We start from the raw sequence: 27,875 nt of genomic DNA, 5'->3' as shown, positions 1-27,875 counted from the left end.
AGGGTGACTGCCAGTTCAGACAACAACCCCGCAGGTGGCTGTGTTGTGTTAGGAGAGATCTTCAGATACAGAACAGCCTAGGTACGCACAAGCTAGAACAAAAATCCTCTAACAGAGACCACTGTTCCTACAAAACACGTAAGTTGCCTTGTATTCCACAACACGAGAAGAAAGCCGCACATGTGAAATGGAAGAGCCCATGATTTCAGCTGCTGCTCAAAGAAGTCTCACGATGCTCCATTTCTAGTGCTGTCAGAGGCACTGGCCAAGAGGCCAGAATGGACTGGTCTTGACATGGCTGCTTAAGGCATTGGCAGCTTCCTTGCGGCTATTCTAATAAAGCTCAAGGAAACTGTATTTCAAAAACCTGGCACGTGATCAAAGCATATATTCACCTTAATGCCTGGAATATACACTGTGAGGATGAATGTCTCCTTCTAGCAAGAGCAGAGAGTGGGGAAAGATGCCAAAGAAGTTGAGAACTGGATCACTATACTGTAGCTCACCCAAAAGAGCAGTCATGACTCAGTAAGATCTGCTCCACGCAGTACCACAGCATGAACACTGATGGAGTTGCCATAGCAGCTTGCGTTATGGAGACAAATACAGCTATTATGACTTTGTAAAACTAGAAATATTTGTCAGAGTGGCTTTAATATAACAGCTGTGCTCAGAAAGGGCGATTTCAACATCCCTAGTGCTAAGGTACGGAATGAACTGTATCAGCAACATTTACTGTTAAATAAACATTTTGCTCTACATGCCTGGATTTGCACGTGTGATTATCCTACCTCTTTCATAATTTTGATGGCTTCTACTCGATGCTGAGGTGGTGGGTAAAGCAATATCCGGTGATAGAGAGACTGCAGCACAGGCTTCATGGATTCCACTGACCCCACCAGTCGAACCAGTTCTGCTGCAATATAATATATGGTCCGTGCAACCGGCCCACTAAGGGCAGGTGCTGTGGAGGAACAACCTGAACCCCGGCCATGATCAGAGATCCCTGAGGAAGGTGAATCAGCCTCAAGGCAGATGCTGCTGTGGGCAGAGGTGATAGTTTTGTCATGGATTGGATTTCCCAGGATTACTACTAGGGCTGGACACAGTTGCTTCCTGAGAAAAAGAGAAAAGCAGCAGATGGTAACTGAAAAAAAATAATCTCACAGGAACAGATTGAAAATAGCCCACGGATAAATGAGATACACACTCTTGTTTTAATGATCTGTCAACAGCAGTGGCTAGATAGAATAACAAATTATGCCAGGTTTTTTTCATCTCCCAAGCATCAGCATGCTAGTACATATGGAAATACTTTTGGGTGCTTTATAAACATGGTACTGATTTTGCAAGTTCATGTTGCTGCACAGTGCTGCCCTTTACAGGATAGCATGCCTGCCTCTTTCATTGGCTGCAACCTATTACAAGGTAGAAATTCTCGGTTTCTGCTGCCAAGTGTTTCTTCTTCAGTTCAATTTGGGAGCTTTAAAAAAAGCTGACCAAACAAAACCAATCTATGTTAACTAGAAGGCCTGGTGTTCCATCACTGAACTGCACATGCATGTATTTTAGTAAGCACCCTTAGTTGTGAGCCTCTGTTTTGTTGGCTTTGAGAACATAATTAAAGCCCTCTACAGTAACTCAAAGTGTGCATTGTAAATCCTTGTATGCCACTACACACTAGTATAGTGTAGAAGGACTATATACCGTTCTTCCTTCAACTTCTTTCTGCATGAACACTCAAGTTAAGTGATTCCATACTAGCAGATCACTCTTCTGTGGAACCAGAGCCAAAACCAACTCAGCACTTTGCTCCATTAGCTGTTAATTCAGCTTTGCACTTACACACTTGACATTATACTTCAGTCTGCAAGACCCCAATTTAAAAAGCCAAGTGCTGCATGAGAATGCAGTCCCAAACCTGATTTTCACCCACGTGCCTCAGAGGTTCAAGCTGGTGCCTAGAGCAAGCACCCTATGACAAGTAATGATTCAGCATAAAAAGTAACAGATCCTCATAGGTAAATACGTCTTATTTTCTCAAGATTTTTATGCAGCCCAGAACTTTCATTGCTTCTCTTAACGTGCTTGCTAAAACAGCTCGGATTCCTGAAGTCACAGAAAGAAAAACAGTTTTTAATCAGACATCAGATAATGACTTTGACTCTGCTTATTCCATTTTTTTCTCCAATCAGGTACACTTCAAAACATATCGATTCACTGCTTAAGAAACGTGCCTGCCTCGAAGCAGGCGTAATCACAGGTTGCAACGGCAACATATTCCCCACACATCTTAGTCCCACCAAAGTGCTTCTGTATCAAACTATGGAGAACACTGTCAGAAGAACACACAGCTAAATCTTCTCTGTCTGCTCCCTTCTTCATCTTCTGTTGAGAACTGACTACAAAGTGCCAGCCAGAAAGTTGTGTGCATGTAGGCAACAGCTCCTTAAAGAACAAAGACAACTATCAGTTTGGTTCACAACTTCACTAGACAGCTAATGGATTAGTGTGTACTTACGCTGCTATGTAGTCAAAATGATGTTTGCAGTTTAAACTGTTTCATGTCTTCCTAGTGTTTGGGGTTTTTTTCCCCCCACTTCATCTTAAGCACGTAACTGGAGGATGCATATTCCTTGGCAGCAGTGCGGGTTAAGAATTCCTGCCCCTGATGGCTTGCCCTCATGATACACAATTACAAATACAAACACCTGTAGATTTGCAACATAAACTGGATCATCAAAATGATGTAAATTTAAAACAAAACAGGAAGTGTTTTCTTTTAACAGAGATCATTTCAGTGACCTTGCTTATAGGATGGCCCCACAGTCAGTCACATAAGCATAAAAAAAGGGTTGGGTGAAATTCAAGGGCAGAAACTTCTGAAATGGGTTTGCCATGAAAGAGGGAATTCTGCTCTTAAGTTAGAGCTCCCAGAGGCCTCACCACAGGGTCCCTGTGCAACACGGCCAAGTGTTATCAACCTGAAGACCTCCCAGTCCAGCAGCCACTGATTCTCCTGGGACAACAAGGGAAGTTATGGGTGCTTGTACATGTTGCATCCTTAGAATTGGGCCCAAGTCAAACACTGCCGTTTCAAAAATTACAGGGTAAAAGCGCAAGAAGCACATTTGCCATTAACAGTCACATCTCTTTTCTTAACACAATCACCTGCCAAGGTCACAGAATGGGCATGGACTGCAAAGAACTGCATATTAGTTATATTCTTGCTTTATTACTATGACTTAATTTTCCATATGCTATAAAAAAGCACTACTGCAAACAAAAAGATGGAAGAGAATTATTTCAGGTGCTCTGAGGTGATGGTATCAAACAATTTAGGGGTAGATATGAACACTAAAGACATCAAGCCTTTCTGGTGAAGTGTATTAAAAAGAGGATTTCTTGATAAAGTGGAAGCACCATGAAGACCATTTAGCCTCAGCCCTTATACAATGCAGGTCATAAGCATTTCTGGTCACCAGCACACCATCTGACATTAATTCTGCTTATCTTCCTGTACTACTGAATCAGAGCAGTAAGAATCTCTACAGAACCCTCCTACGATAAGCAGAATATTTGCGTGTTTAGTGCCATACACAAATCTGAACTGTTGCAGAAAGCATAAGAGATTTTCTGTTCTGGCTAAATACATTACAGTGATAATTCACTACAGGGATTTAATGTGCTAGCTGAGCATGAGGTCCTAACCAATCTCATATGAGACATAGAATGAACTGATAGTAGGTTAACAGCGAGCTCTGCTCACATCTGGAGATTTATTACAGGTTTGTTTGCATGGCTGGAGGGAGAAGGTACTTTTATACTTACAAACTGAGTATTTGCATTAGTCTTCAGATGTACTCACCATATTACATCAGTGAATCCTTTGTGCTGGTGCATGCTGGGAGAGGAGCTGTTTAACATGGAGAGGATGCACTCCAAGTAAAGAAGCTGAAGTTGCCGATTGTCACTGGCAAAGAGAAAAGATGCCAGTCACGAAACATTAAAACAAAGATTATTTAATTTGCTAAAATAACTACATTAGTTCACTTGAAAATTATACTGCAATTTACAGCAGTAATTTACTTTGCTTCTTCCTATGGATTTACAATGGTGTGATCACTTTTATAATTTCATTTATTTTGTACTGATCACATGCAGCTATCTGCTACTTTTTGTAAGTAATAGAAAGAAAACAGATTTAATTAATCAAACTTCAGAGTCAGGAATTAAAAAAAAAAATCCATGTGACAGCCACAATGGTCAAAAGTCAACGTCTACAGGCAAAAAGTCGCATGATGACATGGCTACCTTTCAGGGCCTTGCCAGTTACTCTGTCAAAACCATAAACACAAAGTGAGCTTCATGAGAAAGAACATGAAAGATCCTGTGGACACCTGGAATTGATGCACTTGTAATGTACAACATGCTTGTACCTACTCTCAGAATTAGCTGCAGGATTCAGGAGACAAGCAAGACTGAGGTCTGCCTTATGAAAGGAGCTCCCCATGCCAATTGCAATCACATTCTGGTTTTCATTCCTAAAACAACTAAGATTTAATCATTCTTTTTTGGTCTAAGATGAGAGCTGGAAGAATGTATTGTCTGATGTATGACGGTAGGTAAAGGAAGCTGTAAAGAATGGATTTATCTCAATTAAGGAATTCCTGAAATTAAGGAATGAGAAATGTCTGCTCTTCTGTCACTGCCTGAATTCCTTTTATTCTCGATGAATTTTCATCCATGTAGAACAGTACCTGCTTCACATGCCATGCAGAAAATAGTGAATCCCAAGGCTCGAAGCTAGATTTCTAACTCTATGCTATGGAGGGTTTAAAACTGCTGGCTGGTTATATATTTTGGAGGTGATAGCCTTTTCATCACAACAGTCCACACCTATCTGGAAAGATACACACATTCCAGATACAACTGCCTTCTTTCCCAACAGCTTTTCTTACAGATTAATGCAGATCATCAATGTGTTGCAGTTGACACTTGCATGGGCATGCACAGGGCATCCCTGCGCTCTTGATGCCTCTTACTACCAAATTGTTTTCCTGCAGGTAAGAAACGAACACTGCACTCCTGCACACCTCAGCATAGCTGTTGTGTTCATATCACTGCTGCCACAAATTCCAGAGTGACCAAAGTCACCAGCGGTCCCGAGAAAAAAATTCACCTCCCTGAACTCCTCCTCATCACTCATAGCTGTGCCTCCCTCAAAACCAAACTCTAATAAGCTTGAAATCTAGAAGGAGGAATTAAAGCAATCTTCAGAGTAAGAAATTAGAACAGGCAGTATAGCATACTAAAACCTCACTTCACTGACCTGGAGGTTAGAAAGTTAAGTTGCTGCCAACGAAGTGTTTTGAAGGAGATACCAAAACTGGTCTTGAAAGAAATAAAGGCTTTTCATTCATGGAGTTAGTTCTTTGGCTTCCAAGCCATCCTAATTAAATTTATTTTCCTCAGAAAATTTTCAACCAGAATCCTTTACTATGCTTTGCACATAATTAGAGATCCTAACAGTCCAGGTACATAATTACACGCATGGAGTAAATCATGGCTCAGCGAGTATTTATCAGTCCTCTGAATTTCTTACTGTACTTTATCTACAGCATGCCTCAATCTGTTCTGATTTAGCACAGTTTTATGGGGAGCTGGGATTGCAGATAATTTTTTAAGAGACTTTCAGTGATTTTGAGAGATCCTGTCAGGTAGTTTAGTTTTGATATTTCATAACCAGTAATTCAAAGTGATTATCATTTGGTGGACAATACTCATCAGATGATAGCTGTTCATAGCTTCACATGTGGGCAAAACTTGATAGAAAGAATTAATCTTTCAGCTCGTTTTGCCACTTGCTATTGTTAGATACACACTTTTGAAGATCTCTTCTTATTGTCCTGTAACTATGCACACAACTGAAAAAAAAAAATGTTCCTTTAGAAGATTCAGAAACATGCTTTTGTTTTCCCAAATGCTGACACTGATTAAATAATGCTAAGTAAGGCATTCTTCCCATTCAAATCTTGCTGTAATTAGAGACACTCATGGGAGGAAAGTCTATAGAAGAACTGCACACCAAGATGTCTGTGCTGTCTTTGGCTCTGGTAGTTCTTAAGCCATAGACTTCTGAAAATGGTAGAGCATACAAAAGGAAGTACCGATGCACGCTTGTTTTGTATTTCTCCCATCTCCCCGAGTTCATCACAGGCTACTTTCAGACACATACAGTCCAACCAAAGGGACAACGTTATGCTACATTTAAAATAGTTTCAGATTGGCTTTTTCGCTACCACTCAGGTGATTTGCAACTGGCAGTAGCAGCAAGTTAAATCTTATTTTACTGATACAGAAACAATGTCGTCAAGCAAGAACTTGTTTTTCCCCTTAAAACTTTTGAAATATTTCCAGCTTGCTCTATTTCTAGTTTTTAAATAAAAGCTGTGTAATGTTTGCATTGCTTTTGGCCGGTTTGCCACCTCTCTTACACTTAAGGGTTTTTTTGGCTCATTTCTTAATAGACCATTAGTCAAGCCATGCTAGAATGCCACAGGAAGTAATTTTTAACTCATGAGTAAGTATTTACTGTTACAGTACTGGCCAACAAGAGACTTTAGTATTTTAATGCATTGTAATACCTTATTACTGCCCATAATAACTGCACTTTAAAAGTCAGGCTCATGCGTTTTCAAGTAGGTAGAGTGCATCATATTCCTAAATTTAAGGAATGCTTTGATAATACAAATTATTTCAACTGGAAAAATGCTGCCTTTCCAAGGAGGACATATTAATTCATTCTGCATATTAAATGTTTCTGTTACATTTTTCCACGTCTCTTGTAATTGTTGTTCTCTCTACAATGGTTGCTTTCAAGCCAGAAAACTTCTCCTTTGACAAGTATTTTGCTGCTGTATGGGAGTTACTTATAGATTAGATTTACTGGAAATTCTTTACAGCTGAACAGTGCACAGAGAAGGCAAATTAGCTTCTCATCTCAAGTAAGGATTAAATTAATGCATCATGAACAATACTTCCTCTAATAAACACTTTATTTAAGCACAGTTTTGCTCCATAATCCCAGAACTACAACAGTACAATCACATGCATCAGTGACACTCTCAATCTCCAGGTAATAAATTCAAATTATAAACTGAAATAACTCACTTTACGACAGCCTGGAGCTTCTCACAGAGCACAGTGAGGACAGATACAACATCATCACAAAGAGACTCAGCTGAAGTACCTCCAAAAAGGACAAAGATCAGAAGCATTACATATGTACAGCTGGATTACAACGTCAATTCACTGCATAGACTTTCAGAGTTGGTCAGAGCTTCTAAACAATAAGTAGGGCCAAAATTCATAGAGAAGGTGCAGTAGGAAAAGTCCTAGACTGGAAAGCGATCTCCACAAAATGCAAAAGCAGTAGTATTAAATCCATAGAGAGCATTGATTGCTTACACGCATTTACAGAAGATTAGCTGAAATCCAATTGAGATAATAAAACAAGTATATAAATAAATAATTTAAAAAGGACTGGCTCCAGTATTTCTACATGGCAGCTAAAATTTCTGTATCTCTCCCTGTAGTTTGTCTCTGCTACACAGCTACTGATGTCTGATCAGGTCCTGATCTTAAAAGAGGACACTTGTGCACTTCAAAGATTTTAGCCTCCATCCACACAAGTTCTCTTGCAGAAATCCAATGAGAAGATCAAAAGCAGGGATTATTTCTACCTATCAGGGAAGATGGTGGAAGTTAACCCAGAATAGGAGTAGAGAGAATTCTCTTGTAAAATAATCATTTGGCAAGCGTGAACAGACCTTTGCTAGGGATGTGCTTTCACAAGCTGCCATTATACAAACCGCATCTCTGGCCTGAAATACAATAACACAATCATTTCCAGATTCCACGTCCTATTCTATGAATCTGTTTCAATTTAGGAAGTAAAGCCACTTACTAGAACTTTCTCCAGAGCACTGAAACTCCTTTAATTACAGAAGTTAGCACCTTGAAACAACCATTTATTACAATGTTGAGTGCAATGCTGTTACCACGGTCCAAATGAAGACACAACTGAAAATACCAGGAACTAACAGGACTGTCTCAGTTCTTACCACAGGTAACATCAAGCTATGGATAAGGTAAGAAATCCTGAAGACGCAATTCCTGTGACATCAAACAGTACTGTGCTGATGAAAGGAAAGTGAAGAATAACAAAGCTGGATTGGAATCACTAAAAAAGTGGTACAAATACCTTGAGTCTTGAATTTCTGCAAGGTGTCATGGTTTTCAATTGTCTGTTGAGGAAAGACAAAGGTGGCGTAATCAGTGGAAGCGGCAGAAAAACACTGTAAAAGCAATACTTCAACAGCAGAGCTTTCTTAACAAATCCACGTCCTCTATCTGTTTTGGGTTTTTTGTTTATTACGTTTTTTTAAACTTTTTTTTGCATAACGTTTTCAAAAATTCCTTAAGATCTGTTTTAACAGCCATTTAGATTTAAGGAACTCACATCTCATTGAGCTGAACTAGGATTTGTAAGTCCTTAAGGGATTTCCTACACCTAAAAAATCTCAGTAATAACTAGGCATTTAAGCCGCATTGAAAATAACTGAGAGGAAAGCATAGTCTAGATTTCACAAAGTACTTAGAAACCAAAATCAATTGAGTATTAGAGAATTTATCACATCGTCATTGCTAATGCTACAGTACCAACACAATTAATGGCAGTCAGGAAATGGAAACGACCTCTTACATCATTTGGTTCAGCTGCAGTGTAGGATTCTTCCTATCATTGCACAAAGGGGTCAAGCAAAATTCTCCTCTCAAGCACCACCAACAAACTGCCAGGAACTAAATGCAGCTCTCATATACTTTCACCTACTCCTCAGCTAAGAACAGAACTAACAAAATTCAACTTTCAGACTCAAACTGAAATGTCAAAACTACTGGTTTTGGTTTGGTTTGTTGGTTGTTTGGGTTTTTTTTTGTAAATGTTTTGGCCAGTAAAATGAACCTACTCAGCACAGACAGAAGATAAATTTAAGTAAACTGATTAATTCTGTTCTGCAGTTGCTTATTAGGATAAAAGTAATCTAGTCTAATAATCCAAAATAGAATTGATCATCTTAACCCAAAACAGATGTAAGGAAAATAATCTGTACAACTATAGTCCTTAAAATTTCCTAATAAATAGAAACTGACTTTTACAAATAGTACTTTTTGGATAATATGATAATATACAAAGCAGCACAAACAAATGTAAGAAGCCAATGCAATATCACATGTGCCCAGAACATTTACAGTTGTACTGACAATGTGCTGGGATTTCATCCAAAATCTCATGGATTTTAATAATGCGATAAATAGAATTTATTTTTTTGCTAACAAACAAGCAAAGAATTTCATAAGCTTAAATTATCTCCTACAAAAAAGTAGAAGAAAATCCTCAATTACACTGTCCTTAGTTGAGAATTTGTTTTGTTTATGTAAATGTTTGTCATGCAAAAACTTTTGGCAAAAGGATTTCAATGAACCTTTGGAAACAAGCAAACAAAACAAAGAATGGAAAAGGCCAAGGCAGCCTGACATCAGAACAAAGCCTCTTTTGTTTAACGGAAGGAGAAAAAAAAATAATCAGCCAAGTAGAGCTGACAATGTGAGAGCTGCGTTTCCAATAGACTGCTCTGAGGCAGGCGCAGAGTCAGAGCCCAAAAAAGCTTTTAAACAGGATTAATTGTGGAAGTGTCAAATAAAAGCCATAAGGCACAACAAGCCAGTACAATACACTGCAGCCATGGACATGGAACCATTTGTTGATGCCAGAAGGCTCACCATATTTTCTTGCTTTTGTCGTAACTGTAAAGTCAAGTCACTCAACATTTGGCTGAGGGTTGCCCGCACAGCGGTGTTAATGCTCCGCTGGTGACAGCTAGATACATATGTCTCAATGCAAACCTGATGAAGAAACAAGATAGCAGTACATAGATATGAACTGTAACTTACCAGTAACACATTTTAGGAGGATACCAAGGTCTCTCGCATGCAGACAGTCAGCCTTCCTTACTATTTCATATTGCTTTATTAGCAATAAACATGAAAAGTTTTCAGCAACATGGAAAACTGAGTAAGTAGCATCTAGAAGCAGCATGTAATTCATCAGTTAATCTCACAGCTGCAGGAATGGTAAGGCAAAATTGGTAAAGTCTTCCCCTTCTGTCAAACCCAAGTGATTTTGGCACTTGCCTTGCTCTGTAGATAATTCCCTAAATGCTGCTTCAATTTTCATTTCTAGATACTTATTTGTGACTATCACTCTGCAAGTCTGTATCTGCAATGTAAATACCCTCCAATTCTTTAAGGTTGTTGCTCTGTTGTATAGGTATTTGCCACTTTTTCTATAATTAATTATTACATACTGCAGCACATCTGAAAGGCTAATACAGAAAATACAATACTGTTTTACCATAAAGAACACAAATGATTGCCTTTTAATAACTGGCAATCAACCCGAGGGCTCCTCAGCTCAGAGATCCCACAGGAGCCAAGGTAGCAATGAAAGAACACTGATGGATCATCCAGTCCCCAGCTCCATGCCCAGCTGCTCGCAGTTTTTTGACACTGTGCTGTGACCAGAGTTGTGCTTGACTTTTGCCCCCAGATGATGTTATACAAATAGTCACCAAAGCATAACGCAGCTAGGACCCTTGGGACAGCACACTGCAAAATGCAGTTTCTATCCTTGATCAGATTTTCTGTGGGAGGTGTAGGTCTCTTGAAGAGCCGCTGCAACTGTAGTAGCCACTGTAACTACAGCACAGTAACTACTAAGTGGCTAACAGTCTTGATGGAGCTGAGTGGGTTTGCGACAGAAGTGTGCAATACAATCCTCTCAGACTGTGACCTGAAGAAGCAGTTTTGGTCCTTTGGCCTACAATGAGTTTTATCATTAACAATGACCGTAAAAAAAACCGTAAATGACTGTTCACATACTTTTCAGTCTTTGTGGTTTTATTCTGCCATCATTCGGCTATATAACTAGTGAGAAGAACCATGAATATAGATTAAACTAGCTGTGAAACAAAAAAATAGTGTAAGTAATATGCATGAAGAGTATACATAAATGCATCTGGTGTATGTTTTCGAATGAGAAGGATATTATATGATGTAAAGCCATTTTTATAGTTCCCTAACGAGGATGATTTTTAAGAGGAAAAAATAGAAGTGATCTGATTACATAGGCTAATCAGTATTGACATGGGCACATGGGCAAGACTCTTGATTGTTTCTAATTCCTACTGAAATGAAACCAAGCTATTCCACTGACTAAGAAAGGCAGGCAGTGGGCTTGAGGCTATAAAGTTTAAGATTAACATGTTGCTGGCACATTTCTGCATTTGTTAGAATGGAAAACAACACAGGTATGTTCCTAAGACCCTTTTGACCTCCTCACTTTGGGTGACCTCACATCACAGCATTTCAATAAAGCCACGAACACAAGAAAGCATGACTGAGTTTCTTGGATATAAACTATATCATGAGCGATCTAAAACGTTACACACTACTTAATTATGGCTCTTGCCTTATTTTCCCTTATTTCCCAACTACACTGAGAGACAGCATTCCAGAGCTTTTCAAGTGTATGTATATCTCTTGTTATCTCATGCTAGCCACACTATGCAAGTGACAAACTGGGACTGATTATCTCCTTTGACAACACATTAGAACAGGTTACAGCTGAATGCATTTGCAGGATATAAGGGAGCAAATCAACAGCATATCTCATTATTGTTGCCCGGTTTCAAGATTCCCCTCAAATAATACCCCCTAAAAATAAGGGATTTTATTTAGCTTGAGATCAATCAGTCAGTGATGAAGATGGTCTTGTAAGTTAAAAGAAGGCCTGGACCAACTGTGCCCATCATTCAGCTATCACCTGAACTCCAGTGGACAAAAAACCCTAAAGCCCGTTAACCACGTACACCCCTTTGCAGAGGCCAAACCATTCCAGTGCTGCTGAGATAATTCTCTTGAGCTCTAAGTCTTTTTCTAGAGTACCTGAATTAATTGATGAAATACCATTCCTCGAGGTAGGCTGACTTTCTGGAAAGAGCGTGGTTGATCTCTCCTTTTTCTCTCCCCTCCCCATGCTGGCTAATGAGCAACAGTACTATCCACTTGAGCTCCAATCTTACAGAAGGCCTGTGTTCTAAAATGGCTGGGCAAGGTACCTTTTGAAAAGCCATTGATGAAGAAGCACCAGTAAAAATGCGAGAGCTCAGGGCCCCAAGGAGGTGTGCAATGGACATTTTGATCATTTCATGCATTCGGGGACTTCCAGCTCTATGGCATGCAAAACACAACTAAGAGCAAAACACAGAAGGGTTAGCCAATGAAACACAACAGAGTCAAACAAAACACATCTCCAAAAGGTAGATGGGAGTAACAAATACACACATAAAAACAAGCAACAGTCGGAGCATGAATTAAACTTTCTTGCAGGGGTCCAGGCAAGCATGGGAAAGTGCGCACAGCAAGATTTAGTCTGTTTTCAATACTTAAGCCACAAAATGTAGTACTCTTCACGTTGGATGCTTCTGTAACTTGAAGCTGATAATATTCAGAAAGATTTGGGGTGCCATTATTTGGTACACATGAATTGAGAATGATCAGGCAGTGCAAAACAGCCAGACTGTAGCCTTGTTTGTCAGAGAGAGTTCTACCAGTAACGCAGGCAGCACCTTTCCAATTCTGCAGTGGCTGCACTTTGCTATAGAGGGCAGGCTAGGAAAACTAAGGGACTGACATGGAAAGAAATGCCAAACGCAGGGGCACAGGAGCATACTCCCTGCCACCTTTCCCTCAGAGCGAGTCAGAACAATAAATGCTGAGGCTAAGCAAATGCTGAACTCAGAAACAATTTTCTGTTTCCTACTGCTTATATGTTACAGAATTCAGATACAAAGGCATATTGAGTCCACCTGTTACAGCCTTTGCCTTACCTAAAACCTGGCCAGGAAGAACCTGAGGAAGCATGTATATGCCTGGCGGGACTTGCTAATTAGAAAGACCTACGCATTCACTGAGGCAGTATTTTCTCAAGGTGCATGGGGAAAATACCTATACCTCCAAACACTCCAAATAGAAACACGCATGCTCTGTATTACAGCTTGTTCCAATTCCCTGAAGGAAATGAAGGTTTTGTTTGCTTTCTGGCAATCTCATCAGCCTGCATCAGGGGTCCTGTTCATTTTAAAAGAAAAAAGACAAACTATCATTGTGCTAACTTGTACCACTATACTAGCAAAGGTTTTTAAGAGCTAGGCTAGCCGTTTGGGAATTAAAGTGAAGTGCAGCTACCAAGAACAGCAGGGTTTAACTCCACTCTATGAAAGAAAACTGACATTTTTCAGGATGCTTTAAATGAATAACAGACCTACTGTTATCCAAATTTACAGAGAGAACAGAAAATATCATTTCTGATACAGCTTATAGCACACAGACCATGACTGATAGACCATTTTCCCCCAGTCTCAGGCAGTGCTCTTAAATACAGAAATCTGGAGGGTTTAGAGCCACTAAATGTTTTTCCCAGCAAATATTTTGTCTAAGCTAGAACTCTTTAACTACAGCAAAGAGATGTATTAAGCTGAATTCATCAGCTTTTGCCTTGCATGCTAGAAAGTCTGCTGAGAAAGACTGCAGCAGGGGAAAATATCTGTATTTTCTTCAGTTTGGGACACTGACCTGAAGAGGGTTTAGTAAAACTTAAAAAGTTGCGGCTTGCTCTAAATACCAATTCAGTTCATCGTTGCTGCAGCATCTACAGATGCGGCTTACAAAGACCTCCAAATATAGCCATACGTTATGGATTTGGAAGTCTCACATAGCACAAGAGAAACCAAAGTCTGAAGCTGTGAAGGAAATCTGGAATGATACTACTTTTTTTATCCTATATATATTATACACACAAACTGTTTAAGTTGTATCCATGCCTTTTAAAGCCCATTTGCTACAAACTGGTAGCCGTTTTCTTTGGTTCTCTGTTATCCCTACAACCCCATTCTCAGCTTCCAATGGCACAATGCAAAGTCAATTTTATTCCTAAACTTAGAAAATACCGTAACTTCCAGGTAAAGTTAGCTTATTTCCACATGGGACTTTTCTTTTTTACAAAATACCAAAACCTGAGAAGGAACACATCTCTAAATGTCTACATACACTTAGAGTATAGGACATGTATATAACCTTTACGTTGCTCCATGGACATTAGCTCTACCCATACCACATTAACAATATAATTTTATAATATATCATGCACACAACAGCGTGTGCTGTGCAGGAGGATTAAGTGTTCCTGTGCATCTTCTTTAACCTGGGCAAACAGCCTCATGGCTCGCTACACACTGTACTAAAAATATCACCCATCTACAAAGGCTCACTTAATAGACCCTCAAGTATGTTCTTCTACAGCCAAAGCTCCTTTGCAATTTAATTCAGACTAAAATCTAATATTAGGAATTTATTAGGAATAAAGGGAGAAGACTGACTAATAGCACCAGGACAACACCATATATCTAACAGGACAACATAATAAATTTTTTACTTGGATGTATTAGGAAAAAGATACACACAAGGCTAACAAGGCACATTGTGGCGCTTGTGCTAACATGGCACATTATGGCCTACACACCTCTCTTGAGGAAACTTCGTTAGTTTTAGACTTGCACCAGGTAAGGAATCAGCACAATGGTGTTATAAAGAACTCAAGGAAATTTTTCTATTGCAAAAGGCAAAGCAAAGTAAGTATGAGGAGTAGTAAATGTGCAACATTGTCGTATAGAATTGTTTGTCAGTTTCCCGAAGTGCCTTCCCATGCAAGCCCATCAGCCCTGCCCAACTTGCAGCTATTTCTTCACACTAGACGTAAGGTAATACCAGTCCTTAAGCTGGTAACTGTGATTCGAATTAGTTCAGTTTCAGGGTATGTATGGAAGACACACTCTAGGTAGCAGGGGAACATTAAGTGACACAAGCAATGGTATGACAGAGGCACTTACCTCAGCAATCTTCAACACTGAACTCCCATTCAGCTCAAATGTGGAGGTATATGTTATACAGAGCAAGACCTTGAATCAAAAGAGCGGGAGGAAGGAAAAAAATTAAGATTCATCTGATACTGCCTCCCTTCCCCACCCATGTGCTTTAGCTCCTTCCATTTTTAGAGCAGACATCAGAAGCTTCTTACACCACGTGTTACTGGGATAAAGGAGATAGCACAATCAAGTTGCTTCCTCCTGAGAATTGCAACTATTGGCCCCAGAGGTACAGCTCAATGGATTATTTATTGCTGTCTCCTACATCTGACAACGGAAGGAAAGACAACCCAGTGATCAACTCTGGCCTTGGACTTAATAGCCAGAATCCATTCATATTTTATCCACAAGTTTTGCATGATTTATGATCAGTCCTTTCATTCATTTCTATCAGTATAACAAAGGAGGAAGGAAAAAACGCATACGATACAAGTTATTACTTAGGTGACACAGATACATATGTATTATGTGAAACAAGCCATTAATTACTGTTTGACATGAGGATTTCCCAGCCTAGGATATTTCCAGTAAGTGTATTATAGTCACTTGATAACGAGCAGCTAAAAAACAATTCATAAGCCCAAATTCATGAGGGAAGGCTTGTCCTGTCTTGAACTCAGCAGGAGGAATAAGAACTAGAAGCCCTGCCCAACACCTTAGTTTGAAGAGAACGGGAGTGGGAATGTGATGTCACCTACCACAGGGGTAGTGTGGTGGGTGAATGGGGAAACGTGGTGAGAGGTGCTGTGGTGTAATGCCTTTAGTGTCTAGAGATGTTCTCCCTCCCTCCCTCCCCGTCTCCCTTTCCAATCCCTCCAGCCCCATGGAAGACAGAGAGTCTGAGCTACTTACTGTCCTCTCTCCTTCGAAGCATAAAATCCCTCCAGTGCTGGAATTTATGCTTTGCTTAGTTTGAAATAGCCTGAGCTTTTTGGGATAAGCATACCAGGAAAGTATCAGTCACACTAACGCTAATGTATTGGTCCCTACAACTTCCTCAGCACCTAAGAACTACTGTTCCCTGCTTCACCAGGAAATGCAGAGCATCAGGTAAGTTAGCATTTACCTGATGTTAACCATTTCTTTTATTTATTACACGCTTCTCAGTGGTACTAGGTTTTTATTTTATGGGTAGGTTCTGTGACAGCTATTAATGCACAACACCCTGGGGTAATCTCCTTAGCCCAGAAAGCAAAACAAACAAGCAACTTTGCCACAGTGTGTCTGATCAGAGCTTGCAAATAAACAAACAAAAAAGGGAGGCAAAGGAATGTATGTTTTGGAAGATTATTGCCCTTAGGTCCCTGTAAAAGCATAATTTTTCTGACCTTTTATTGTGTTGCGCAGCTTCCACATTACAGTGGAACCGTAGAAAATTGTAATGTAACTTTGAAGCAGCAAACTAGATCACCTCTCAGGGGCAAGCTGTATCATCTCGCTAGGTATTGATGATCTCTAGAACCATCTCAGAGCCTTCATAAAGAACAAAAAAAATGCTGATCTGCGGCTTAAGAGAAGCAGACAATTCTAATATAGCACACTTAGTATGCTGCAGCCACTGAACACCCACCATTACTATTGAACCTTTGCTTGGGAGAGTACCTCTCTCTGCAGTTATTTTGCACCAGGCAGGGGGAAAAAAAAACCATTACTGGAAAGCAGGCATTTAACAACTGTAGAGGAATTTGAACTTTCCATACAGGAGAAGCTTTGAGCATTAGTTACTTGCTCTTACAGGTACTGACAGAAGAGCCTGTCCACAGATGAGTGTGCCATTTTTCTGGAGAAGGACACAAATAACCGCCTTCGCATTTTGACAGTCAGACTGGAAAGCTTCTATGCACTGAAATGGACTGCATCTTTACAAACGTTTTTCTCAGCAGAAAAACTGTATTTCACTACAGGTTGTCACACCCTACTCCAAGGCGGTTTTGTTTGCTTTTTTGTTTTGTAAATACAATACCAGTCAGGAGCTTGATCCTATTCTTACAGAAAATTTTTCTACTATAAAAAGTATCTCAAGAAAACCATTATGCAATGGCAATTTTACATTTGTCTTTATATGTTATTTTGCCCTGACTCTCACTCAGTCCTTCATAAATGGAAGCTGAATAATTTGCATAAATACTAGAGAGAACAGAAAAGGGCGTGCTACTCTTCTGAAGTACAATAGTCCTGGACTATAATCTCTTTTTCAGATACCTAGTATTTAGCTTTAGAGCAAAGCAAAGTTTCTGAACTGATTTTCTTCTTCATAGTTTCTCTTTCCTGTGAAATGGGCAAAATGATATTCTCATCTTAAAAGTGTTACACAACGTACCCCATGTCTTGGTTTCGGCTGGGATAGAGTTAAATTTCTTCCTAGTGCTGTGTTTTGGATTTAGTATGAGAAGAATGTTGATAACACACTGAGGTTTTCAGTTGTTGCTAAGTGCCCTGCTAGTCAAGGACAGCTTCCATGCCCTACCAAAGGCATGAGAGGCTGGGAGGGAGCATAGCTGGGACAGCTGGCCCAGCTGGCCAATGGGATATTCCATACCATGTGATGTCATGCTCAGTATATGAATGGGAGGCACATTCCAGGAAGTTGCGATTGCTGTTTTTGGGCATTGTTCGGCGGGTGGTGAGCAACTGCATTGTGCATCACTGATTTTGTATATTCTATCATTATTATTATTATTTTCCCTTCCTTTTCTGTTCTATTAAACTGTCTTTATCTCAACCCATGAGTTTTCTCACTCTTACCCTTCCGATTCTCTCCCCGTCCCACTGCGGGGGAGGGGGGGAGTGAGTGTGCAGCTGCGTGGTGTTTGGCTGCCTGCCGGCTTAAACCACGATACCCCAGTAGTACAAGGAGAGATTCAAGCTATAGAGCACTAACACCTGAACTTGACAGAGAAAGAAATATGTTTCTAACTACAAATTATTAAGAATGCTGCACTTTGTATTTCTTGATATGAACTCTGCAAATTTCTCTACAATCCGCTGCATTTGCTGGCATATGGACAAATGCCAGTGAGGAGGAACAGTGAAATCTTTTTTCCTGTCCACAGAACAAATCCTACAGAATAGCTGAAAAGTAAACAGTCAATTATAAAACCCCTCAATAATCTCATTTGGTTAGTAAGTACATAAGTCATAAGGGTTGTTATTTCCATCTGCTGCTCAGCCTACACCTGCAGAATTTAAAACTTCAAAACCAAATAATTTTCTGTGGCATTAAGTGACTTCTAAACTACCAGTCAGCCTCACATCCAGCTGTTGGGCCCCACCTTGTTAGCAATTAACTACCCTGAAATTTTATTGGCATTTCTAATAGTTGTGAGAGCTCAGTAGCTGGCTAAAAAAATACATTCAGTATTCAAGGAAAAACTGTGATTTGTACTCTCTATAGACTGCTGTGTAAAACACAGGTGTAGCACACAGTTCATAAACCCAGAGACAGACAACTGTCACCTCCCACTGACAAATCTCTCCTTATTGTGCTAAGAGCCAAGATGGACAGCCAGATCCATAACTAATCTTACTCAGCAGTTTGTGTGTCCTGATTTTCCCTACCTGTAAAACCTCGTTTGCTTCATGTGATTTTCTGCTCTCTTGTACCATCTTGGCTTTGTACAGTTTGTTAATACCTAATGCTTTCCACAGATCAGAACCTGGAAGCCGTGTACTACAATACATGGAAGTACACCCCAGTTTAGGTGTTCTTATAAACCATTGCTATTCAAAATCTCTTCCTCCCCTCCCTCCCCCTTTTTTTTTTTTTTAAAATTTCCTACCTTTATAGAGCTGAACTGTGAAAAGTTAGCACATATATGCCTAATCCTTTCTGTCACAAGTGCCAATAACCTGCTTGTAACAGGTGAATGATAGAAAAGTTAGATATCAAGTGCAGGAAGGAAGTAATGCTCAAAATCTTGCTATGAAGCAATAGGGAATTTCAGCAAAAAGACTGCTAAGTTTTGACTGCCACTCTTTGTATAATATGAGATCTAGGAACCTACTAGCTAAAGGGCATATGATCTAATGTGATCAAATGACAGAAGCATAACAAGTTAACAGCCAGCATATTCTTGGCTTACTCCACTTGCTACTGTCTTCCCTCACAAATCATTTGTGAGATCTGAAAGATGGTCTCTGACCAACACACAAGACTGCTCTCAGCTATAATTTCCATCAGCGCCACTGCAGGGCTCATTTGCACTCTTGGCGATGCTCCAGACACTCAACTTGAGTGTCTTCTCATTTATGTGGAACAAACAGGAAGACAGCAGGCTTCCCTTTTAGATTACTGAATGAAAAATGGGATTAAAACCATACAAAAAACCAAACTTAATCATTCAGATCCATTAAAAACACTGAGTCTCCAGACAGTATATCCCATAGGCTGCCTAACTACTCATGACACTAACTCAAGCAGTCCGTATTTAAAAAAATTAGAGAAAAGATAGGTTTTCTTGGACAATGACACTTTCGTTTTGCAACCACTGATAGTGGAAGCAGAAACAGAACTACAAAGCAACTCCTAGTAACATCTGCAGTACAAAACAAAATTGAAAATCAGCTTTTACTGTGTGGTACTGTGATGAGATCGTAATTGGTATGGACTCTAACACACTTTTTTTTTTTTTTTTTTTTAAAAAAAAGAAGGAACTTACATGACTGTAGAGATAGTTTCAAAGTCATACAACATCCAGGATGTTTTAATTGGCTTCCATTATCTTGCTAATGCCCGGATCACATCACATTTACATAAATGGCTTATCCATAATGGAAGTATTCATTTTAATTACTGTTGAAGCTCTGACTGTCATGGAACAAGAAATACAATTCCTACTCCCTGGAGTCCCAGGGTACCAACTGTAGTATAAGAGCACACGCAGGGATTGTTTCTACTTATTGTGAAAACTAACAAACAAAAAAAACCATAAAAAACAAAACAAAAGGTGCTTCTGATGATATAGTGAAGGTCAACTGACACAAAATGTACAGGATTTGAACTGCAATGTAATTAAACTGACATTACAATGTCTATCCCGTATTTTAAGAGAGGTCTCTTAAAGAGGGAAAAAGAGGGAACATTTTTAGATTGTAAGACTGCTAAGTGTTGCTAGGCAAGTTCTCCAAGTGCTTAGCACGTATTTGTAGTAAAAGGCAATTCTCACATTGAAGAGCTTATGTGGAGTCACATCAAATAAACAAGATGTGTAAGAAAACAAGTAGTATCCCCCAAGATGGAGAAAGAGGGAAAAGGTACAAAACTTTAAAGCAACTGTAATCTGTCATCACCTGAGGATGCTTCAGCACTTCACTGCATTTAAGTGCCAAATCCAACATCCATACGCTACTGCTATCCTTTTTTTATTCCAGCACTCAAAGTCCCATTGGCAAAATCCTCTGAACATTTGTGTTTCTCCTAGTTGGGATTCACATAGACACTTTAGTCCTTAGAGTGCTGAATTTTGCAGCCACCTCTAATTCCTTTGTGGAATTCATAAAGGAAGCCTTTCCTGACTTACTTTACTTGCAGGCTTGTAAACTTGGATGCAATGTATGCTCGGATGATTCTCAAATCCATCCCCGCAGGAGGAAGAACCCAGTCAGAAGACAAGGCAGGACAACCCTTTATCTCATTCAGTAATTTGACATTTAAAGTAGTCATCCAGTATTTCTGCAAAATAGTTTGGACAGGAGGCGTCCTCCTATTTGGCAGAATAATGGCTGCCTGCCGGGTTAAACCACACCACCTGCTCATGTCACATTCTTCGGCCTTGAAGGAAAACAAGGGCAAGAGAAAAAAAGTGCATTAATGAACTCATGTACATTGTGCCACCATGTATCACTGTACAAACCAGCAGATTTTAATTATGGAGGGAAAGGAGACAGTGTCTTCCATGAATCAGTAAACCCATAAAATGCCGTGCTATCACAGCAGCAACTGGTGCTCAGCGTTATGAATGCACCAGGGCTTCAAACACAAGGACTGTATCTGCTCTAGAAGAACCTCACACATTATCAGTGGTGACATGCTGAATGCTCCCAGAAGACGACGCCCATTAGTTCACTAGACTAAAACAGAACTACTGCTGAACACTATTTACGGTGGTATGAAACCAAGTGAAACTTCTCCTTACGCAGTACATAAGTATAGAAGGGAAAGAAATTATTTAAAGCAATTGCTTAATAGATATTTAACAGGTTTTCTTAATGGCTCTGACAGGGGCTTCTGTCTTTAGAATTATAACACTTAAAGGCAGGGAAGATTAAAAAAAAGACTGACTAGCACTGCTAGGATGACACTTCCCACTTCACAGGTTACAGCCTATTTAGGTATACTGCATTACTTTATTAATTAAGACAACATATATCTGAGTAAAACAAAACTGAAAAAGGACAAATACCAAACTGAAAAATCAATAAAAATTTTAAAGAGTTCTCAAATAAAAATGAAGTTACATGCATCCACTACCAAAATGATGAGAAAGGATGTCAACACATGGGTGTAAGTAAACCCAGAGCTGTCAAGGAAAAAAGAACCAGTATATCCCTTGCATGGAAAATTCTGACATTTATTCTTGACAACGAGGGAATATTTTGGACAGGGGAGGGGGAAGACAACTCCCTTACCCTCAGATACATGCAACATTCCACCAACACTACATCAGGGGAACTTTCTGTGTGGCAATGTACTGTACAACAGCTAATTTAAAATTACTGTTTCAAGTCACTAGATCAATTGGCAAGAAGATAGCCTGAAGACAACCTAAGAAGTGGCGTCCCACAGGCTGTCTGGCCTGCCAGAGGATTTCACCCTATCCCAGACCATCTCTTGACCTGCATCCAGGAAAGAGATACTAAAAAGCCAGATAAGCCGGTTTTGTGGTTGCAACATCAACCACTATGCCACATGAAGCTTCCGTATCTTTTTCCTCTCTCACAAGACACACAGCTGAGGAGCTCTAGGGAAGAGGACCCCCAGGAGCTGGCTGGCAGTGTCAGAACAGCTTATTGGGACACAAGTTCTCTCCTCAGCTGCCCCCAGGACCAAATGACGTTAACAGCTATGGTGGCAGCAGCCCTCACCGTGGGAAGCTCATAAGCAGAGAAGGTCTAAGCAGGGTGCATGTCGTCTGTGGCACATCTGGAGCATGTGTATAATTGCATGTAAAAGCTATGGCAAGTGACCCTTCCATGCCACTGTTATGTGGCCAACTTGGCTGGCAGAACTTGGCACTGTCACCTCCAGTAAGCAATAATGTCTGGCAGCAGGGAAAAGATTAAAAGGCAATTAGTTAAAGGGTTTTTATATTTGGTTTTGTGATCATACAATGCCTTTCCAGTTCACTTTCTTAATGGTTAAGCAATCTCCAGGATCTTGGTATATGTTTAAGACTAAAGAAAGTCTGTAAGAACTTGTACTTCCCCTCCACACAGGATAGGTGTTAAATTACACTTTCCAGGGCTAGGGACTTGCTACTTTCCACGTAGCAGTGGAAAACCTGCAGGTATGATCCAATGACTCATTGTTTGCATATGCTGCACAGCACAGAACAGCTCAGTGATAAAACTCCAGCACTGCTCGAGTTTCTTCATTTCTGCAAAATCCGCACTGTTGCAAAAAAGAATACCAGTCACAAGTACTCCAGAATAACAAAAACCCTTACATGAACAGCAAATCTGTGCAGTATTAGCATGTATACTGTAATATAGTATATATTTGATCAAATATAGATTTGTTCACAGTGTATCACAGGTAATAATTCCCCCCCCGCAAACAGTCATTCATCAGGTAACTCAGAAAGAAACCTATTGCTGAGTTAACCTGCAGTAAAGAACCCTTCTGCCATCCATCCATGATTGCAGGAGGAATGACCACAGGGGACAGAAGACAGGAATCCTGCCCTCCTACCCTAGCCATGATTGCCTCAGCCCTAGGGTAGAGCATTCCTCTAACTCCTGCTTTTTGTGCCTGACCCCAACGATTTCGATTACACCACACCGAGTGGGACAGTTCCAACATGACATAACAAGAACGTTCTCTGTCCAAAAACACTTTCATAACCTCACAGCTGAGGGAGCGCTGAGAAAGTTAAAATTTTTGCATTAGAATTTCTTCAGGCAAGAAACTATGCCTACTTTCCTACTCCTGCAAACCTTTTAAGAGACAGGACCAATGCTCTGCTTAGATTTTTAAAGCCTCATGGCTGCCCGGATCCACAGAGGTTTTTCAGGGTTATGAATTCAAGCACAGAAAGGTACTGAGGAAGAGCCACAGATCCTGGAAAGAGGCTGGATTTTTGAGATACCGCATTCATTACTGACTGGTTTAGGCAACTCCCATCCAGTATCCATTCAGCCATATCCAGGCTGTTACCATTCTCATTCTTTTGTACCCATTAAGGAGAAAGCTCAGGTATTTAATTCAAGACTGTGAATTCTGCTACGACAGCCAGGCACCTAAGAACCAAGGGAGTTCTTTAACCACAATCTTAATTATGAGTACTAGGCATTTACCATAGTTCTAATTAATTTGGGAAAGGATGAGCTTATCTTGAAACATGCAAGGTAGGTCACTCAATCCATTCGAATTAACCTGGTTACTTATAACTAAGCACATGCATAAAATGACTTAAAAAAGTAACCAGCAAAAAAAAAAAAATTAGAAAAGTAAACCCAAGAGAGTCTGGATTTGTAGTTGGCCTACATTACAACAATTTAACTTACGAAAAGGCTAAGCAGAGGAAGCACTAAGAACTCTAGCTAGCATTCCTGGGCAGGACTAATCTTAGAAGAGAGTCTTATTTGCAAGACATTGTGCTAGTCTTTACAGACTCCCCTCTTTGACAGCGCAGACTGCTAACACATCTCTGAATTACGGACTGGACAAAAATCAGTTATTGCCTATGACACCTCATATCAGGCACCACCGTTACAAGAACTAAGGAACACATTCAGGTGAAACTTTCTTCTACAAATTTTCAGCATTTTATGAATTTTTTCCTATTAATATAAATTTTAAACCAGTTCTAGATTAAAGCATGCAAATAAAGTTGAATAATGGTTTTTGTTTTTTACTTTATTTGAAACATGGTCCTTCTCTGTTCAGAAAGAGACTGGATTGCAATTTATATTGCAAGTGATGTTGAAAAATGTTTGCAATAATGCAGTCCATAAATAATCTTGAGGGAAAAAAGTGATCTGTTATTCCAAAGTTATATATTAATTAAAATATGTAGATTAACAGCAACTATCAGCAATTGGGTTGCTGATTCTTCTCCTGATGATGATAGTCTCTCTTCTCCATCTCTGTTTACCAGTTACATTTTTACTGTTGCACCAATGAATTCTTATTTTTAATGGGCAGTGAAATCACTTTTTTTACTCCTGTATAAAACTATTATACATGCCTTGCCTCAAAGAGGCAGCATAGGGAATAACATAGTTTACATATACCTTTAAATCCAAGTTGTTTCAGTCCAGCTTCCTCCTCCATTTAATTTTACAGTTCAAGCCAAAGCAGAACAAGTTGCAAATAATATTCTATTAAGCATAACCAAGTTGTATGTGGAAAGATACATTTCATAAACATTAACCTTAAAACAAGGAGAAGTATATTTGTGAGAGTTTATTACAGTGATCAGCTCATTTACCAGTACCCAAGAAAAAGGTGCAGAATATAATCATCCAGGAGGCTGGGATTTTACAGTTGTGTTCTGTCAACGTTTTGGATCAAACAGTTTAGAACTACTTTTCAAATGCATAATATAATTCGTTCTCTGTCATGGAGGGCCAAAGAAAAAAAATTAACTAGCCCCCCAAACCCTCCATGTCTTGGAAAAAGAAAAAAGTTAGGCTTCCTTTTCAATGGTGACAAAGTTCTTGCCAAGTTTTCTGAAAAAGTTAACAATAAGTTTTGCTCGGCTGCTCAAGCACAATCAGCTTAATCCAATATTTGCATTAGATCAGGACTATCTCCCTGAACCTGTAACAACATGGTTGTGCAGAACCTAAAACAGGTCAACTATGATTGTTAAAAAACTAAGAACAAACAAAAAATTGTCCCCAAACTTTCTATTAGTCCTTGTAGATCTTCAATAACGACTTTCTCAAGTGCTGACTAATTTGACACTGTAACTGGGGCCCTATCAATTGAATTAGTTATTACAGAAAAAAATTAATAAGGACTAGGAGATGGCTCTTAGTACTCGAAGAATCATTTTGCATCTTTAAAGCTTTATGGTAGCAATCTTGGAAAGAACAATTACAAATACCCAACCTCAAGACAGCGTTTCAGAGGCAGAGCTATTTGCTCCATTCTGCCTGTCCTTACACAAGCTAGGTTTTACCGCAGACCTTTAATTCAGATTTCGGTTCTGAACATATCCAAAATGAAAACTGAAACCACAAAAAGAGTTGTCTAGTATTATTACTGGAGAGTTCCTAAATGTTGTATTAATGGATCAGTGAAAAGACAAAGAGAAAAGATTGCCTTAACACAGCAGATTTAGCAAGGGTTCATTAAACCTCATTCACAGATTAAAAAGACTTCTGGCTGACTCCTCACTGAAAGCCTACAGAAGAAAACCATAAAAAATTTGCCCACCAGCAAGCAGTACACCTAATCCACTAACAATGCAAGTTGGAGTCACAGGGAATAAACTAACCTCTCCTAAATGAAATAGCTGTTCACCATGGACAATAGGTAAATAATGGGAATTAGAAGAGTCTTCTCTCTCTCAAGCCACTTTGGAAGAATATTTTTTCATTCCAGAAAATCCTCAAGTCTGTTTCAAAAAACACCACAAGTAGAGTAGCCACAAATACTGTGTGAAGTCTTCTCAGAGGTAATAAGAAACAAAGCTCGGAAGCTCCACTGACATAATATATATTCGTAACTTGTCCAGCATACCACAACAGCATTAATTAGAATAGTGAAATAAAGACCAAATATTTTAAAAAAACATCAAATCAGAAAACTGAGTTTCTTTCATAAAAGGTAATTCTTCTCATTCTTGCTTGAAAATTTCTGTCTTGCTAGCTGTAAATTTCTTGGGAAATCTGGGCACAGACTGAACTGACATGCACTGGATTACATGACACAGCTTCATCTGTGACTGAAGAAAACAAAAGGAGTTAGTAGAAAGGGAAATTTTAAATGATCAATCATGCCTTTCTTTTTAAAAAGAAATTGTTTACTGTCAGTACCCATTACATTACAGTGTATCCCGTTTATCTGGAGAGCTTATTTCTGGATGAGGACTCATCTACTAACTTGCAATTATTCATTAAACTTTTTTTTTGGTTGTTATTTGAGAATAATGTTATCACAGTTAGATAGAGAGAGAGGTACTGCATTATTAAGAAGGTTGTCAACTTACAAATGAAAGTCACCATAACATTGCAGGGGGCGGGGGGGAAGTCCTTGCTGTTTTGGATTCTTTCCACCCTACCCACTCTTCCTTCATATGTGGTTTCACCTGCTTCGAAGCCACAGTTGTGTTCAAAGCTGAATTCCAGTTCTTCCAGGAGCCTTTCCTGGAGGAACTGGATTTTAGGGTCAGGGTTACAGATGAAAAATTACCAAAAAATCAAAAATAGAAAGTAAAAGTCACGGAATCGTGGAGGCTGGAAGGACCTCAGTCCAGAGGCTCAGCTATAGATTAGTTTCTTTTCCACTGCTGATCTGACCACATCCGATAGTGCTTTTGTCAATACTGTATGCGTTCCTGCAAGCAAAGGTCTAATTGCATGAAGCAGAAGTACTTCAGCCATGTTAAAAACATCTGAAGCCAGAATTTAAAAGCACCAAACGAGGAAAGAAATCAGGATCCCCCCACTCCACAACCAAACCCAAACCCATGATATTCATCTTCAATCCAGAACATGTCCAGTACCCTCTTCTGCTGCAGACTATCTATTTGCTTGCTAATCTAGTGCTTAAGAGGTCAACAAAAAGTCCCTACTCCTCAAAATAAGCTACACCCTTGCATTTCACAACAAAATTCTTCCCACTTCTGGGCCAGCCACATTGCATGTTCGTCTAAGGTAAATATTGAATTATTGCCCCCCCCTATTTTTTCTATACATCTGCAACTGTGTAAGTAAATCACTGAGTCGCTTTGGTGCCTCATCGATAAAACACCGAATTTGATTAATGATCAATATATCTCTTCCTTCCCAACTCACATGAATATTGTAAAGAAAATACACAAGTAAAAATAATAGATTATTCCATCTGAAACTGCAATTCAGCTATTGAAGTATTACAAAAAGATCGACAACAAGGCACTGTATGGTTGTGTGATTTTCCATTCCCTTGATACAGTCAGCTGAGCACAGTAAAAACACGAACTGATATTACATATATTAGAGGGCTTTTCAGTGTGATAGCAAAGTATCATGGCAACAGTGAAGGTGCATGCTAAAGTGGCCTTGTGTCAGATACACTGCTCCCTCTGGTCGCACTTTCTGCATTACCTGGTTTCTCAGTATCTTTTAATATGATTTAAAGCACCTAAATAACCTCAGTTTAGTACCCAGTGTGAAAATATTAATAAATCTCTGTCATAAAATACATCAGAGGTACAGAGAATACACAGAGAGCACAGTCATTGAGATATTCTAAAGAAATACTAAGCTCACCAGTTAAATAACATGCAAGTCTTAATGCAAAATTTATACACCCCAAACAGCTTGCTTTACAATGTGGGAAATAAAATGCAGTTAGTACACCTGTGTGTATTATAGGTGCCCATTCACATCACAGAG

General features: G+C 39.5%; 1 protein-coding gene across 1 annotated transcript in view; it reads right to left on the bottom strand.

Moving 5' to 3' along the window:
• Positions 1-27,875, bottom strand: part of KIAA1244 (KIAA1244 ortholog) — a gene marked incomplete at its 5' end in the record, with an annotated part of 74,806 nt that overhangs the window by 38,475 nt on the left and 8,456 nt on the right. The window contains 6 exons of the mRNA XM_009581429.1: positions 792-1,116; positions 3,869-3,973; positions 7,174-7,252; positions 8,267-8,309; positions 9,847-9,969; positions 15,072-15,140. Coding sequence (XP_009579724.1) covers positions 792-1,116; positions 3,869-3,973; positions 7,174-7,252; positions 8,267-8,309; positions 9,847-9,969; positions 15,072-15,140 — 744 coding nt within the window. The remainder of the gene's footprint in view (positions 1-791; positions 1,117-3,868; positions 3,974-7,173; positions 7,253-8,266; positions 8,310-9,846; positions 9,970-15,071; positions 15,141-27,875) is intronic.

This window comes from Fulmarus glacialis, unplaced genomic scaffold (assembly GCF_000690835.1).
Source record: "Fulmarus glacialis isolate BGI_N327 unplaced genomic scaffold, ASM69083v1 scaffold2747, whole genome shotgun sequence".
NCBI classification, from domain to species: domain Eukaryota; kingdom Metazoa; phylum Chordata; class Aves; order Procellariiformes; family Procellariidae; genus Fulmarus; species Fulmarus glacialis.
This window is presented reverse-complemented; position numbering and strand designations above follow the sequence as displayed.